General features: G+C 46.5%; 2 protein-coding genes across 2 annotated transcripts in view; one reads left to right on the top strand and one right to left on the bottom strand.

Moving 5' to 3' along the window:
* The window catches only part of LOC146208537 (NAD(P) transhydrogenase, mitochondrial-like), a 33,355-nt gene extending 29,022 nt beyond the window's left edge, over positions 1 to 4,333 (bottom strand). The window contains exons 1-3 of the mRNA XM_084594543.1: positions 4,174 to 4,333; positions 1,824 to 2,116; positions 366 to 702 (exon numbers count right to left, since the gene is read on the bottom strand). Of these exons, the coding sequence (XP_084450669.1) occupies positions 366 to 702; positions 1,824 to 2,111 (625 nt within the window). The 5' untranslated portion in view covers positions 2,112 to 2,116; positions 4,174 to 4,333. The remainder of the gene's footprint in view (positions 1 to 365; positions 703 to 1,823; positions 2,117 to 4,173) is intronic.
* Positions 4,334 to 4,610: 277 nt separating this feature from the next.
* The window catches only part of LOC146208536 (isocitrate dehydrogenase [NADP], mitochondrial-like), a 38,687-nt gene continuing 29,046 nt past the window's right edge, over positions 4,611 to 14,251 (top strand). The window contains exon 1 of the mRNA XM_084594522.1: positions 4,611 to 4,792. Within this exon, the coding sequence (XP_084450648.1) occupies positions 4,699 to 4,792 (94 nt within the window). The 5' untranslated portion in view covers positions 4,611 to 4,698. The remainder of the gene's footprint in view (positions 4,793 to 14,251) is intronic.

Below are 14,251 nucleotides of genomic sequence, written 5' to 3'. Positions count from 1 at the left end.
TCGGTAATAAATTCTCGGCTAACAAGGAAGCAGTCTTCTGTGCTAAAAAATCAGTGAAACAATTAAGTAATCCCACCATTTGAGTACTACAGCGAAATGCACAGGAGTTGGTTCATTTCCCAGACAATAAGTCACGTAGGTGAAACAATCCCTCCCTTTTGCTTCAAGCTAAAATGTACACCTGCTTTCAAGGTTATAGAATTTTGAGAACGCACAAATGGTATAACAGTTCGCAAAGCGAAAAGTACCAAAATGCTGTTTCACTGCATTCAGAGCAATGCATATGTCTCTGCACCCATGTTTCTGCTATGAATCATAGCTAAGTTGAATGCAATCCAGAAATGTGAAGACATGCACATACTGACCGGTGAAGAAACGGCCAAAGTGGTTGGCTGCCTCAATCACTGCCTTGTAGCCAGCAATGTTGGCCATGGACGAAAGGGCATCGAACACCTGAGCCCTGCTTATGCGGGGAATAGCGTCCATTGCAAAGACGGTCATCTGCTTCTTGGCGAGCTCGTCCACAAGCGGCTTGTTCTGAGCAGGGTACAGAAAGCTAATGAGTGTGCCACCATTTCGAAGGTGGCCTTTGTCCAGCTCTATCGGAGGACGAACTTTGAGCACAATGTCCGACTGGAAGGTGGTCTTGCAATCAGTGATGTGGGCCCCACTGGCTTCATAGGCTTCATTCTTGAACTTTGCCTGTGTTTCACCATTACAAACAGGAAAAACAAAAGAAAACGAAGTCAAGGTGGGTGTGGCTTTACAACCAGAAAACAGTGAAACATGGCAAACTATTCAATATGAAACCATTTCACAGCATAATAATCTCATTCCTGCACACGTTATCGTCCTTTCTGTACAAAACCTGCATACCTCTGACAGAACACCAACCAAAATCAGTTAAGTTGCCAATTGAATTAATTAATGCACACAGACTTTGCTAAATAAAACCAAATAAATACCTTGAAGAGCAAGTACCTGCAAACTAGAACCAAATATGTACAAGTCGTTTTGCACCACGAAAACATACCTTGTTTCGTGACAAACCAGCCTATTACAGTTATATAGCAGAGATATTGTACAGACATTCTTGCAACTAGATTGCTCATTTGTGTGCTTTTTCTTTATTGCTCAAGAAAGTTTTCTCCTGTATATGCTTGCAAAATGACGGCCATGCCACTGAGTGTCTGTTTGCTAAGTATACGGAGGAGGTGAGCAGGTTGAGGTCACTCGCCATACATTTGCTATGTGCTGCCATCTCTGCAATTTTCAATTTAAATTTACGGCAAAATATATGCAACCTCCTGAAATGCATGGTATGATCACATTTTACCAATTTTATCCAATCTTTTGTCTAAGACAGCAATCAATGCACCATCATGCCTTGTGAGATGTTCTCTGCCACTCACATATAGGTCAGAAAGCAAATAAGATGGTTATTGTGAATAACTGCAAGAACTATTTGTGTGCTGCATTTTTTCACAGCTCTTTTCAGGTCACTTTTCACAGGTCTCTAGTGCAAAATCGAAACATTTGTGTAGTAATTGTAGCTAGACAAGATCTGGTACACTAAAAAAAAGCAAATGCTCAATGACACTGGGATCATCTTTAGCCTTGTATCCCAGCTACCTCATTTCAATTCTATGGCAAGCTGCTATCATTACGATTGGCTGGTTCAAAAACATCAGCAAGGACTCTACACAGTGTTACAGGAACGAAAGGCCCTTGAGCTTTGCTTTGAGAAAGTTCATCTCCATTTTATTCAGTTGCTAATACACATTGGTTAGCTGGGCCCAGCAGATTATCAAACAAGTACTCACCGCAACGCCAGCCTGCTCTTCAACATTGACTGTGAAGCCCTTTTTGACCAATGCGGCAGCAGCGACGGGACTAAGTGCAACCCGGTTTTCATTCTGGAAGATTTCTTTGGGGACACCAACAGAAAGTTTCGAGTATGGGATTCCTTTAGGTGCTTCGGCTGCACCTGAGCCATCAGTCCGACGAATGCTACTTCTGCTAAATGTTCGTTGAAGCTGAAACCATTTTGCTGATTTGGAAAGACAAGTCTGCTCCAAGGAGAGCTTGGAATACTGAAGTGCTAGAAGCATCTTGGCTGCAATAAAAGTGAGAGAAAGGATAAATGTTATTAAGGATAAATTAAATACGATTAAATTAAATTAAATAAGAAAGGATAAATTAAATACCAGGAGAAAACACGAATGTAGGCCTGCATGAAAGTGACTGTTCAAGTACACTATGAAAACATCGCTACAAATATGCCACAATGCCTGTATGCAAGCTTTTGACAGTAAGTGCAATGCTGAATACAAGATCATGAATTTGCTTCCAGCTGTGGTTGCATTTTCAATGAAAGAAAAATGAAAAATCCCCTGCATGCTGGAGCCCATAGAAGTATGTTTTTGAAGAGCTCTATGGGGTTGAAATGAATTTAAAGCTCTCCATAGTCCACCGCATTTGTTTTGACAACACAAATCCAATGACCGCATTGAAAACATGAAAGAAGCTTCTTTACCTCCCATACTGCCAAAAACTAATACAAATTCTGTCGTAGTACATTATCTATGAAAATATGAAAGAGCATTTAACATTGCTGCACAGGCCTTTCCCTCACAGACCAAAGGATACTGACCAAGTGATAATTGTATGGCATCTTCACTAGGAAATAACAGTGATACCTCTTTAAATTACACACACTAACTTCAAACAAGCGATATGTTTTTCCCTCCTGTTTGTCAATAAACTAGAATAAATTATTGAGTGGTTTACCTATACAAGCATTAAAGTTTTAAAACTTGCCCCTAATAAGAATGTAATCTGTCGAGTGTAAATTTGGTCACTCAATAATGCCAGCAAGGGGTAAAAATGCAGCAAGTTTTTTTTGCACTGGTTACCCCTCTTAATAGATTAGAAAAAAAAAAAAAAACTATAAATTGAACCTTTAACGCTAATGCCATTTTATTGCATATACAAACAAAGCAGAAAGTGCTTAGTGGAATTGCCTCAAAAAACAGATGGCATGGAAAACAGATCATATGCATTCAAAGCTTGCGGTACATCCTTGTTATTGCTCATCAACTCCAACATCTTGCCACACTGATCTTATGCGTGAGCAATGGGACGTGATGCGATTACGATAATGCAGGCAGCTGGAACAATGACAGCGACAAAGAAAAGAAAAATAAGAGAGAGAGAGAGAGAGAGAGAGAGAAAGGCAAAACAGACACGAAAACAAAAACAGGTCGCGAACGGCACGACGTTCTGTGGCAACTAAGTCATTGAGTGTTCAAAACTTTCGCGTGTTTAAAGTTTCGTGGAAGGCGTCTGCAACACAGGGAATGTATTTGGCGACCTCCCTTCCCACACGGCACGCTGACCGCGTGTATGCGTGGCGGTGCGCGGCTAACCTCGAGGGCGCACGACCTGTTGGCAATCTTTCGCTACGCGCTGGCACACTCCCTTTCAAAAGCTGGCCAAGAAGTTTCAAGGCTGCGAGTTCATTGCGCTCTCGATCCACCGCAGCCGGCACGGCCCACGTGACAAATGTAGATTGCAACTAGGAAGTTTACGTAGACGACAACCAAACGCAATTTGAAGCCAGCGGCAAATTCAAACTTTCGATCACAAGATATAGCCAATATATTAAATGCGTACACGAAATGTAAGCACTGCATCCATTTTCTCTAGAGTTACATAGAAACAAACGTCAAAGTAAGAAAAATCTTGTCGAGTTGCACTGCCGCTTATATTTCAGAGACAAAACAACATATCGATACCAGTAGATGAAAACAAACATACGGAGAACTGATCCTAGTAAGTACGTCTACTAATTGGTCTCTTCCTGTTTATTGTCAGAGCAGTGGTTGGGCCAGCCTGCAGCGCACTACTGCTTAATCTAAATATAGCCCGCACAACCCGAAATGCGGCCGCGCGTCACATGCATTGGAAGCATAACACAAGGCACGAAACAGCGAAATGTAGCGATTCTCCATGGACTCTACTTGCGGAACACCACCCCCAGATTTCGATGAGAAGCTCGTTCATGTTACCGTGCACAATGAATTGGCCTACGCTAGCTTCCTGGGGCAACTGCAGCATGCGGTCCAATGAAATTTGACAAGTGCGCACAAGCCTGCACACCGCTGCTCTTACCATGGCACTGCAACTTGAGCTGTTTTTACAGGGCGCTAACTGTGACCAGGTAAAAGCGCTCGTCGGCACCGCACCGTCTTTGACGCGCTGACGGTACCGACTTCCCTTGGAGCAGAAATCACTCTACTCGCAAAGCCCGGCTCATTCGCCACAGCCGGCGAAACGCTCGATGTCTTAAAAGAGATAGAAGGACAGCCTAAATATATTACTTTCTGTCTCCTTAATAGAGGGCGCTAGCATCGGAAAGCATGCTTTTAGCTATTGTAAACGGTTGACTGAGTCGACAACGTGTTTTGCGCCCCCTGCCAATGAAAAAACGCAGGCAAATAAAATGTAACTCGGTTGGCGAACTATACCCCACAAATCCGCGGCGGCGCGGCTATCGCACGGTGAAAATCGCGTCCCATTGGTTGCTCTGGCGGAGGAGCGCCCTTTTTTTTTCTCGGCGGACTTGGTCTGCATTTGTGTCGGCCGGGGAAAACGTGGACGCAGTGGAGGTTTTGTCGCCGCTGGTACGCAGAGACAATGGCTCGTGCGGTGTTCAAATTTTCGCGCCTACTGACGAGGGAAAGTGGTCTGTCATCTCCCGTCGCCGTCCATGCCCTTCAGAACAGGTCTTGTAAGTAACCACCCATCGCAAGCTGCCGTTTGACAGTCGTGCGTCGTGCGTCGCGCCCTGCCAAGCTCTGCCCGATTTCCGCTCGGTATGAGTGCATTGCTGGCCATTGCCCACATCCGCGCAGGATGCTCCGAATCGGGGGCGTGTGACGTGATCCGTTTCTTCAAAGTAGTGTTGCCACGTGGTTGGTGATACTGCGTGTCTTTCAGCGTATTTGGCACTAACTGCGTAGCTTATCTCCATCATTGCCTTGGCGATTATCCGCTCCTTTTTTGATCGTCATGAAGACAGAAATGTAAAATGGCGAAACTTGTAAACATGCGTGTGCGGCATCATCATTGTCACTTGACAATTGTAAAGCGCGCGTTTTTTTGCCGCCGCATTTTTTTCTTTCTCCTCGCCGTGCCGTGTGCACACCGCATGGTTACAATGGTATGCTTTCCGGCTGCTTCCTAGTGTCTCGCAAAGTTCGGTCGTTGACCTTCCACTTACGAGAAGCATATCCATAACTTTTATGTTGGTCGTGCTTGTTTAGAACTAGAGCCATAAGGAAACGGCGAATGAATGAATACACACAAACGTTCGCAGGCTTTATAAATGATATAGTGCTGAACTGCCTGCTTTAGTTGTGAATGACTTGCAGTGATTCATTAATTATGTACGTTGTATACCAGCTATCAAATATCGACAGTGCCGATTCTACAATGCTCATTTGCTGACTTCTACACATGTTTGTTTTGCCCGGGAATTTTATCGAGGGCCTGCGTGAGGATGACTTGCATTTGCTTCGCTGATAAGAAATAGGGCCTGTCTTCTGTCTCAGCACATCTTATCCGGTTCTTATCGTGCGCGCAGCCAGGCGTGTTTGGTTTACAGGCTCTGTGGAGCGCGTGCCCCTCAAGTGTTGTCACTCATTGGGTTGAATGTCCGCGCAATGTTCTCAATGCATATGTATGTAGGACGAGAGTTACCGAATGCGATAGGGATAGGTATCCATTGTGATGCAAACTGTGTTTACTAAATGACATTGGCTGCGTGACTGCGTTAATCTGTCAGTGAACGTAGGTTAGTTTCATAGCAGCTGTCTTTACGGAGGCTGTCGAAAATGTTTCCGTCCCTTATTTTACGCTATTCCTTGTGGAGTTTTAACGCTAGAAATGCTGTTCCCTATCGAAAATAACGAAACTTCATATGTCCTATAGAAAGCGGACTAACGGCGCCTACCAGCCTGCACATACCACAGACAAAGCGTGAAACATGTTTCATGGCAATGGCGCGATCTGTTTACTTTTATCCGCATCTGTACTCAAAGGGCAGCGTATACATTAGCTGTGCTCAAGGAAAAACTTGACGTATATCCGGACAAAATTAGCTTTCATCGAAACGCGGCCGCCGAGTTCGAGCCCGGTCCTCCCGGCTCAGTAAGTGGAACTAGTCACAACGGCGGGGCGCGAACTCGAAGAAACTTTGCGAGATCGATCTTTAGCCGCCTAAAGCACGTGCTGGCTTTTTTTTTTTTTCCTAATGCATCCGATCTTAAAGGCAAAAACAAAAAAATCAAAAAGATCAACCATCGATCACCACGTAATTGATATGCAACTTTTTTTTTCTGCAGTTTCAGTCTTGGTTTCACGTTGCCAAATCAAAGTTTCGTCAGTGTGAGATCACGTGACTCATTCAAAAGCTGCGATATATTCGCAGCTTTGTAGTTTCATTTCACACAGATTCTTACACTGTGATTTTCCTGAGTTCGCAATGACAGCGGCGCTGGACGAAAAGCTATGGCAACTCTCACGCGATCTCATATATCACTCGTGACGTCCATCGATCGGCAAATTCAGTGATGGATTATTTACCGAGCGTAGGCGAGTTTAACGCCGTGATCCATGCTTCCTAATGTATTACGCATAATTTCAAACCAGAAATGCACTGCGAAAAATTAGGTATCTCTTTACCCCTCTACACGACGTTGCGGAAAAAAAAAAAAAAAGTTTATATATGAAGATAGATTTCCGCATTTTAATGGCACCATTCTCGCCGAAAACGGAGCTGGCATGAGCGAGAGCAGACGATAAGGTTTAAACAGCAGATGGATGGATAACTTTAATTGTCCACCGGAAACGGAGCCCCCTACTTCACAGAGCGATGGTTATGACGTCAAAAAACTATAGTATGATCGCTCCTTCGTCATTTTGATCCACTGCAAGCTAAAGTCAGCCCTCACGTCACCCTAAATTCAAGATGAATTAACATGCACAAAATGAAGTTCATTCTAATGAAGTGCTATACGGAACTTTGCCATCATTCATTCATCGGCAGTTGAAATCGAATCAGGCGAGAGAAAATCTTAAAGTATGAGTGATAAGCGGTCTGAGGAAAATGACACGTAGTGATCCATGGAAAATAGTGTCTAAAATGTATCATTAATAAAAGAAAAAAACTTGCTCCCCAAATTTGGTGTCTATACCCCTTTAACAATCTTCGCACGCCGCTACAGCTATGTCTGTTTAAATTTGTTTCTTAATTTTCTTCCCCGTAAAGCTCTTGAAACCTGGGACACCGCGCGATTGCACGTCTTATTTATTTTATTTTGGCGAATGACAAAAACTACATTGGCGACTGGCTCGCCTATCATTCGTCGATCGTCCTAATTGACGGGTGGCGTGCAATGCATAGCAAATGTCCCGGCACAAATACGCCTTCGCTTACGTAACTAGCTGGGGCAGTGTTCGTGCACTGATGCGTTCTAAAAGGCCAGCTAGCATATCAACATATTTGAGTTCGACATTCATTTTGCGAGTGCATTTATATTAGTGTATGTAAACGTTAGCACACTTGATGTTCATTGTGCATAATTTTTTTTCTTCAATTTGACGATTTTCTTTTGTAGTGAGCGGGAGACTTCAACGAATTTTTTTGTTTGTTTTGTTTTTACCCTTTCAACCCTACTGGATGTTGACCTTGCAGCAGGTCAAGAGAGAGGGCACCTCTTGCAAGCTTACACACGCCCTCTGTCCACTGAAAGTAAACTTGTTTGTGTCGTGTCAGCAGACGACAGCTCGTACTCTATCGTGGCATTGTGTGAGCGCGTACCCCGGGCTGCGGTCTCACTGACGGCTGTGTGCGTAAGTGGTCGACAAAGGTATGATGTCAATCACGGGCTGCAGTTCCCGTGGGCGTTGTTCCACGCGCAGTGAGGTTATGGGTGTTGCATGAGCACGACTCGATGCGACTCGAGTGTACTTTTTCCAAAGATAGAGATAAAGCGCAGGTTTTCAAGATTGAAAAAGGCAAAACTTCCTTTACTATGTATTTATTTCCTTCGAAAATTCTGTCGGGGGGGGGGGGGGGGTGACGTAACGGTTATGGTGACGTAACTGCTTGCCTGGCGGCCATGATAAGCGCTTTTTGGTAAATTAAAAATGTATACCTATTGCAGAGACTGCATTTATTTATCTTAAAAAGCCGTCTGGACAGGAGTGCAAGAGCATTAATCTCGGTCACTGCTCAGTGTCCCAGTTTCGCCTGCAGTTTAAGCACATTGGATACACCCATTCCAGAGAAATGAGCGGGGGGTCAAGCGGTCTGGGATGGTAGCCAAACTGGTTATCGGGCAAGTGCCTCGGCTGATGCCCCGCAATAAAGAGAGCTCGATAAGGAGGAATGGTTGCTGAGTCGGCGGCCTTGCACCCCTTAACTGTTTAAGAGCAAGCAAAAGATAAAATAAGAGGGAGAAAATGGGAGAAGAAAGTTTGGCTTTTTGCTGTATCAGTGAGTGTGCATGTGTGCTACGTGACTGACCTTGTCAGTCGGCCGTCGCTTTTGTAATTGTCGCACTGTCACAGTACTTGTCCAAGCAGCGTTACTTTTTTTTTTTTATCTCTCTCTTTCACGGCTTTGTCTGCAGTATGGCTAGCTCCTAGTGTATTGTGAAATGGACGGGGTTTTTCTGCTGCATAGCAGCCGAATTGGTGCGTTCGAAGGAAATCTTTTTTTTTTTTTCGACTTTCTACATTTGCTGGAAAATAGTCTGCAGTCAAGTGATCGCACTAGGTGTGTCCTCAGAGCTTGAAAAAAATAAAAAAAAAATTTGAATTTGCTATCTCGCTTACCTCTCAAACGTTTTCTTCTTACAGAGCATAATTTCGTTTTGCGCATCGTCTACAGCCCGCAAAACCTGCTTTGCCACTTCCCCGTGCCTACAAAATTAAAATCCAGCGAGTGGGGAAAAGTAAGACATTCTTTCTTCACGGAGATGTCTGCACGTACCAGACGACACTGCCTCCGTCCGTTGCATTGAGAACGCTTATGCATACGTATCTCCAGCGCTTTTGCGATGCGCGCGTACTTTTCGAGCTGGAGAAACTCTGTACTGAAGGCAAAATTCCTCCACACGCGACTCGCACGTGCGCGCGCCCTCCAGAAGCAGCATTTTGAGAACTGCGCGTCGGAACGTGACGTTCTCCCGCGGCCGCTGTCAAGGTGTCAAGGTTCGCGAATTTCCCGCGCTCAGCTCTCCTCTCGCCTCAAGGGGAGGGCGACGCCTGCGCGTTTGGAACCGGATCATGAGGGCAGCCCGGGCGGACACCGCACGTGGGGTATTGACTTCTTCCTTGCGCGCTTTCAAGAAGAGGGGTGGGGTTTTGAATTCACTGCCCGTTGTAGTTGAAAGTGGGAGGAGGGAAGGGTTGGACAAGGGGGCGCTGGGAATTGTTCGTCACCCTCCAGAGTCGACGGCCGGAGCCAGCGCGCACTCTCGCAGAGCACGTGATGTTTGAAGGCGAAGCCACCCTCCCTCCGGCTGTTTTCTTTCTTTGCATCGATTCTTCTTTCAATTTCTTGTTGTCGTCCTGCTTTCATGTGAGACGGTGTCTCATTCCGGACTTTTTTTTTTTTTTTTTCGCCTCGGCAGTCATGAGACCCCTGCTCTTTCTCGTGCTTTTGTATCACATGATGCTAGACATGGGATTGTTTTGTGCAGCACTATTAGAATAAGGCGCATGGTGGTATGACGAAAACAGTGCAGCACGTACGTTACGGCTCAACAGTTGCTGGTGTTCGTCCACGCATTTACGATTGTTTCATTCGCTTCTCGGGGAGATGCGATTATTACCTGCTTCATATGTCCAATTTGGTCACTCTTGTAAGGGATCTGAGAACCCAACGTGACGGTATTATTTGAACTCGTGCCAGCTTTTTAGCGCTGTGTCTAGGTCACAGCCTAATGTTTCAGTGACCACGCCTTCGGGAAATGTTGCTTGAAAGGAAAACAGAAAAGCTGTTTGTCGAGAAAGGCGGTGTTGGTGAGCTAATTTTTATTGTCGCTTTTTCGACTTTCATTTGCGGACAGTTTCACCTGCAAACTCGTAGAAGCTTCGGTTTCAGTGCGCTAATCGAACCGAGTGTTAGAGAGATGAACGCAGCTAGAGGTGCGCACGTGTTCAGGCCGCACGGAAGCCCCCGGGCCAGGGTATATTTGTGTGGAGTGGGCCGGGCCGACTCGGACACACCGATTCCAAGTACACGTAACTTTTGCGAACGAGCGAATATAGCCATGGCGCGCTGCGTTTTGCTTGCACACAAGCGCTTTCCTGCACCCACCCAACGCGATAGCGTCTGATCGAGTTATCGACCGAAGTTTTAACGCGTGTTTGAACGCGTCTACCTGTTCACCAGCAGACGTTTCATGTTTGGTCCGTTTCGAGATTCGCGCCATGCTGTCGCCTCTCGCATCTCTGTTGTCGCTTGCTTCTAGCGTCGATATGCCAATTCTAGTTCACTTTAATAAACATCCGTAGACGAGCGGGACATAACTCCCGTAAACGCATCCGCTGTGATTGCTCAGCCTAGACAATGCAGTCGCAGCACTCCTTGCCGGCACCGTGAAAGGCATATTATGAGCAAGATGAGCTCATCGAGTACTCGGCCACAAAATTAACCCCTTGAACATAGTTAGTGCCGGCGTGCTTTTAGAAAAGTAGGAACGCTGTGCACAAGAAACTTTCTTTTCTTGAAAAGAACGCATCATCACAGCCACAAAGTTAGAGCTGTGAGGGAAGCTTCAGCGCTGCTGGATTCAGGCCGGGCTTGGAGCCCCGGGCCTGACTTGGAGTCAGAAGTTTGGCCCGTGCACTTCTCTCTGAACGCAGCAGCAGCTTTCTTTTTTAAAGCTCACTTTTTCCGCTGTTTTTTTTTTTCCCCTATTTATTTGAAAACGGGGAGCAGGTTGAGCGGTAGCGGTGCTCATTCGCTTAAATGCGAAAGAGAGATGCACGGTATGCGGGAAATAAGGCTACAGCGCAGAGAAAGAACAGGAAAAACGTCACCTGTTTTCTGCGCGCTTGAATAAGAAAGCGCGGGCGGCGCCTGGCCGCTTTTAGCAGTCGCGAGCACGGTATCCTTTCTTATTATAATACCGGTTCTTATCGTCGTTTGCTCCACTTTCGACGCCAGCGTGACAGTTAACCCCGTCTGCTGTTATGTAGATGCGCATATGTTCGCTTCTTTTGTTTGCGCCGGTGGAGCGCCACTTCTGGGAACTGGGACGGAACGTTACACTACGGCGCGATCGGCAGCCACGTGCTGTGCAGGCTCGAGTGGCGATTGCGCGTCGCTGCGGCAACGGAGCAAACAAGTTACGTCGTGCATGGCAGACGAGCCGGATTAGACATACCAGCAACCGCAGAGTTAGGCTGGCGTGTTGAATCGTGAGCAATGTCTCATTCTCACAGTCCTGATATTTTTTATGTAATCCTGGGCAACCACCCTCGCCTTTTTGAGGCGCTTAATACTGTCGCTGTTTTAGGATCGCCCAAACCGAGCATCGCAATGGTGTGTGCCGTCGCCCTGATTGGCTAAGCAATTCGTGACGTCACAGCAACGCGTCCTAGCGCGGGTAGTTCAAACTCGAGCTGGTATAGGTTAGACTTCTCTTAATTTGAAAGTGTGATATTGCAGTAATTATAGTGTCTGATATTGCAGTATTAGGCACACAACAACCATGTCTTTTGAGTTGCTCATAAACAACAGCAAAAACAAAGCTAAACTTGAGCCAGACCAGTACTTCTCAGCACACTGCCGTTGACGTGACCAGACTATCTCTGCTAATTAGTGTCTTCATCCGTCTCGGTGTCGTTGGGCTGCTGGTCCGCAATACCTGGCTTCGGTGGGGATACTGGTCGCGATTAATGTTTGCCATCATAGTCTCATTCCTCTTGACGACAGGGAAAGTGGGGAAGATGTTGTAGGGAGGGAAAAGGCGAAACTTCCCGATTCCTCACCGTGACACTTGTTGCTTTCTGTGCCCCGCCCGTTCCCTTACGGCGAGGTTGAGCTACGCACCGAGACGATTACTGCAGCTGTAATTTGCTCTAAATCGAATTTTCATTCTCATCCACAATGACTTCTTAGTGCTGGTACTTATTTTGAAACTACGTTTAGTACTCTGTCCTTTCATTATTGATCTTTTGCGTCTGACTGGCATTACAGGAGAGTATGCTGGCAGAATACTCGTAGCACGTTATAAAAGGAAGGAAACAAACACTTCGTCTTCACGTGCCAGTAATGTTTGATGCCACTCACAAACTGGCCCTGTGGAAGTCGGACATTTGTGTGGTTAGAAGGGTGTAATTGTTCTCGTTGATTATAGAGATTATTAATTAGCGTGCCAGCGCCGCTGGATTGAACCTCGCGAGTAACTTTTCCGTGGTAGCGCGGCGTCATATGTGGTCGTTCGTTTTGACAAGACGGATTTCGCAGCTGACGCCAGTAAACGAGTATTACAGGCGGGACGCTTTCACGTGGCGCAAGGGCCGCTTCCGCGCCGCCGGAAAAGCTCGTTTTCGTGCTCTTCCACCTTGTATCGAGCGGAAAAAAAAAAAAGAAGAAAAAAAAAAAAAAAAAAAAAAAAGACTGCATTTCCACGCTCAACTACCTACGTGTCGCTGCCAGTCAGTCTCGTTCGGCGCGGCTGAGGGCGGCAAAAATAAACGCCGGAGTGCGCGCGGCTAAGTGGGGCAACCAGCAGCGGCGAGGGCGAACGTCGGAGCGAAGCTCTCCTTTTATCGCGTCCGCGGAAAAAATGAACGTCTCCGCTCTTTTTTACGCCTGCTCCCTGCTGCCTCGTCAGCGACGACGACGCCCCTCAAAGTGTCTCTCTTCCTTTTTACACTTTTTCGCTCGCAAGGATCTTTTTTTTCCCAACTCGCTCTTCTCACTGCCTGCCTCTGTCGAAGTCAGGGAGGGAGCGTGGTTTTGCTGCTGACGCTCGTTGTTGCCTGCGTGCGTGGACTACCTGCCAGGCCGGACCGGCCACGTTGTATCATTTCCGCGGCGTTGCGCGTGTGTGCCGAGATCAAGTGGCCGGTTCGAGCTCGTGCACGACCGCCCTGACTGGCCTGGGGGACTACTTTCACCCTCGCTGCGCCCATTTTTAGGGCCTGTTCCGTCCACTTCCTTCCCGTCCTTTGCTTTACGTGGTTTTCCTTTTAATCTTTGCAATTTTTTTTTTTTTCCTCTTGATGCTCTTTAGCTCGTGAATACCGGTTCGATCCGGGTATAGCTGGAGCGTAAGTTCCGGAAGTCTGGCGCTGGCCGTAGCAAACGTCCAAAGAGGAAGTTCAAGCTGTGCAAGCCAACGTTAGTACGGTGGTGCAATCGGATCAAGTCTGGGAAGGAGAAGAGACACGGTGCCGATTGTTCCCGTGGCGCCACCTGTTGGGCCGCTTCGGTATCTGCGATGCTCTGGATATTGAGTCTGGCGCCCTCAACCTCACCTAACCCACCCCCTTCCCCTCTAGGCCTCAGGTCATCTTCATGAATACAGGTTTATGAAAAATGTAATGAATTGATCGTCTGATCACACAATTTGCATAGCTTCTTATTGGTTCCGTGTTTTGTGGGGCAACCCGGAGATCGGACCCCAACTTGGACGTTATTTTGAGGCCTGGGGTCATAATGACGTACAAATAAAATATGGACTGAAACACATCGGGAACTAGGGAAATTTCGGGGAGGAGGAAGGGATAGGAAAGCAGTCTTATTTCCCCTTTAGGGAGCTGTGCTCCTCTCCCTCCTCATCCCCGAACTATTTGCGCACGCATCAAATTTATGACAAACGCCTCAATCATGGGACGTTTTTAATGTAAAGCGCATTTTGGATGTGTTAGTTGGCTTCAAAGCTAGGCTAAAAACTTTTCGTTTGCTTAGCTTATATGTACTGTTAGTCGTGTGTGTACCCTTACAAAGTTGTCCGTTATATTTTAAGCTTCATATGTCTGAATATTTCAGAATAGAAGAAAAAGTAAAAACGAAATTTAGCTCTTAATTACACGGAATCAAACGCAACAAAACCCCTGCCGCTGTGGCTCAGTGGTTCGGGCGCTCGACTGATTCGAAGGATGCGGGATCCAATCCCGGCCACGGCGGTCGCTTTTCGATGGGGACTAAGAGCAAGGCGCC

Source organism: Amblyomma maculatum, chromosome 1, assembly GCF_055883805.1.
Source record: "Amblyomma maculatum isolate TAMU_Amacu chromosome 1, ASM5588380v1, whole genome shotgun sequence".
NCBI lineage: Eukaryota > Metazoa > Arthropoda > Arachnida > Ixodida > Ixodidae > Amblyomma > Amblyomma maculatum.
This window is presented reverse-complemented; position numbering and strand designations above follow the sequence as displayed.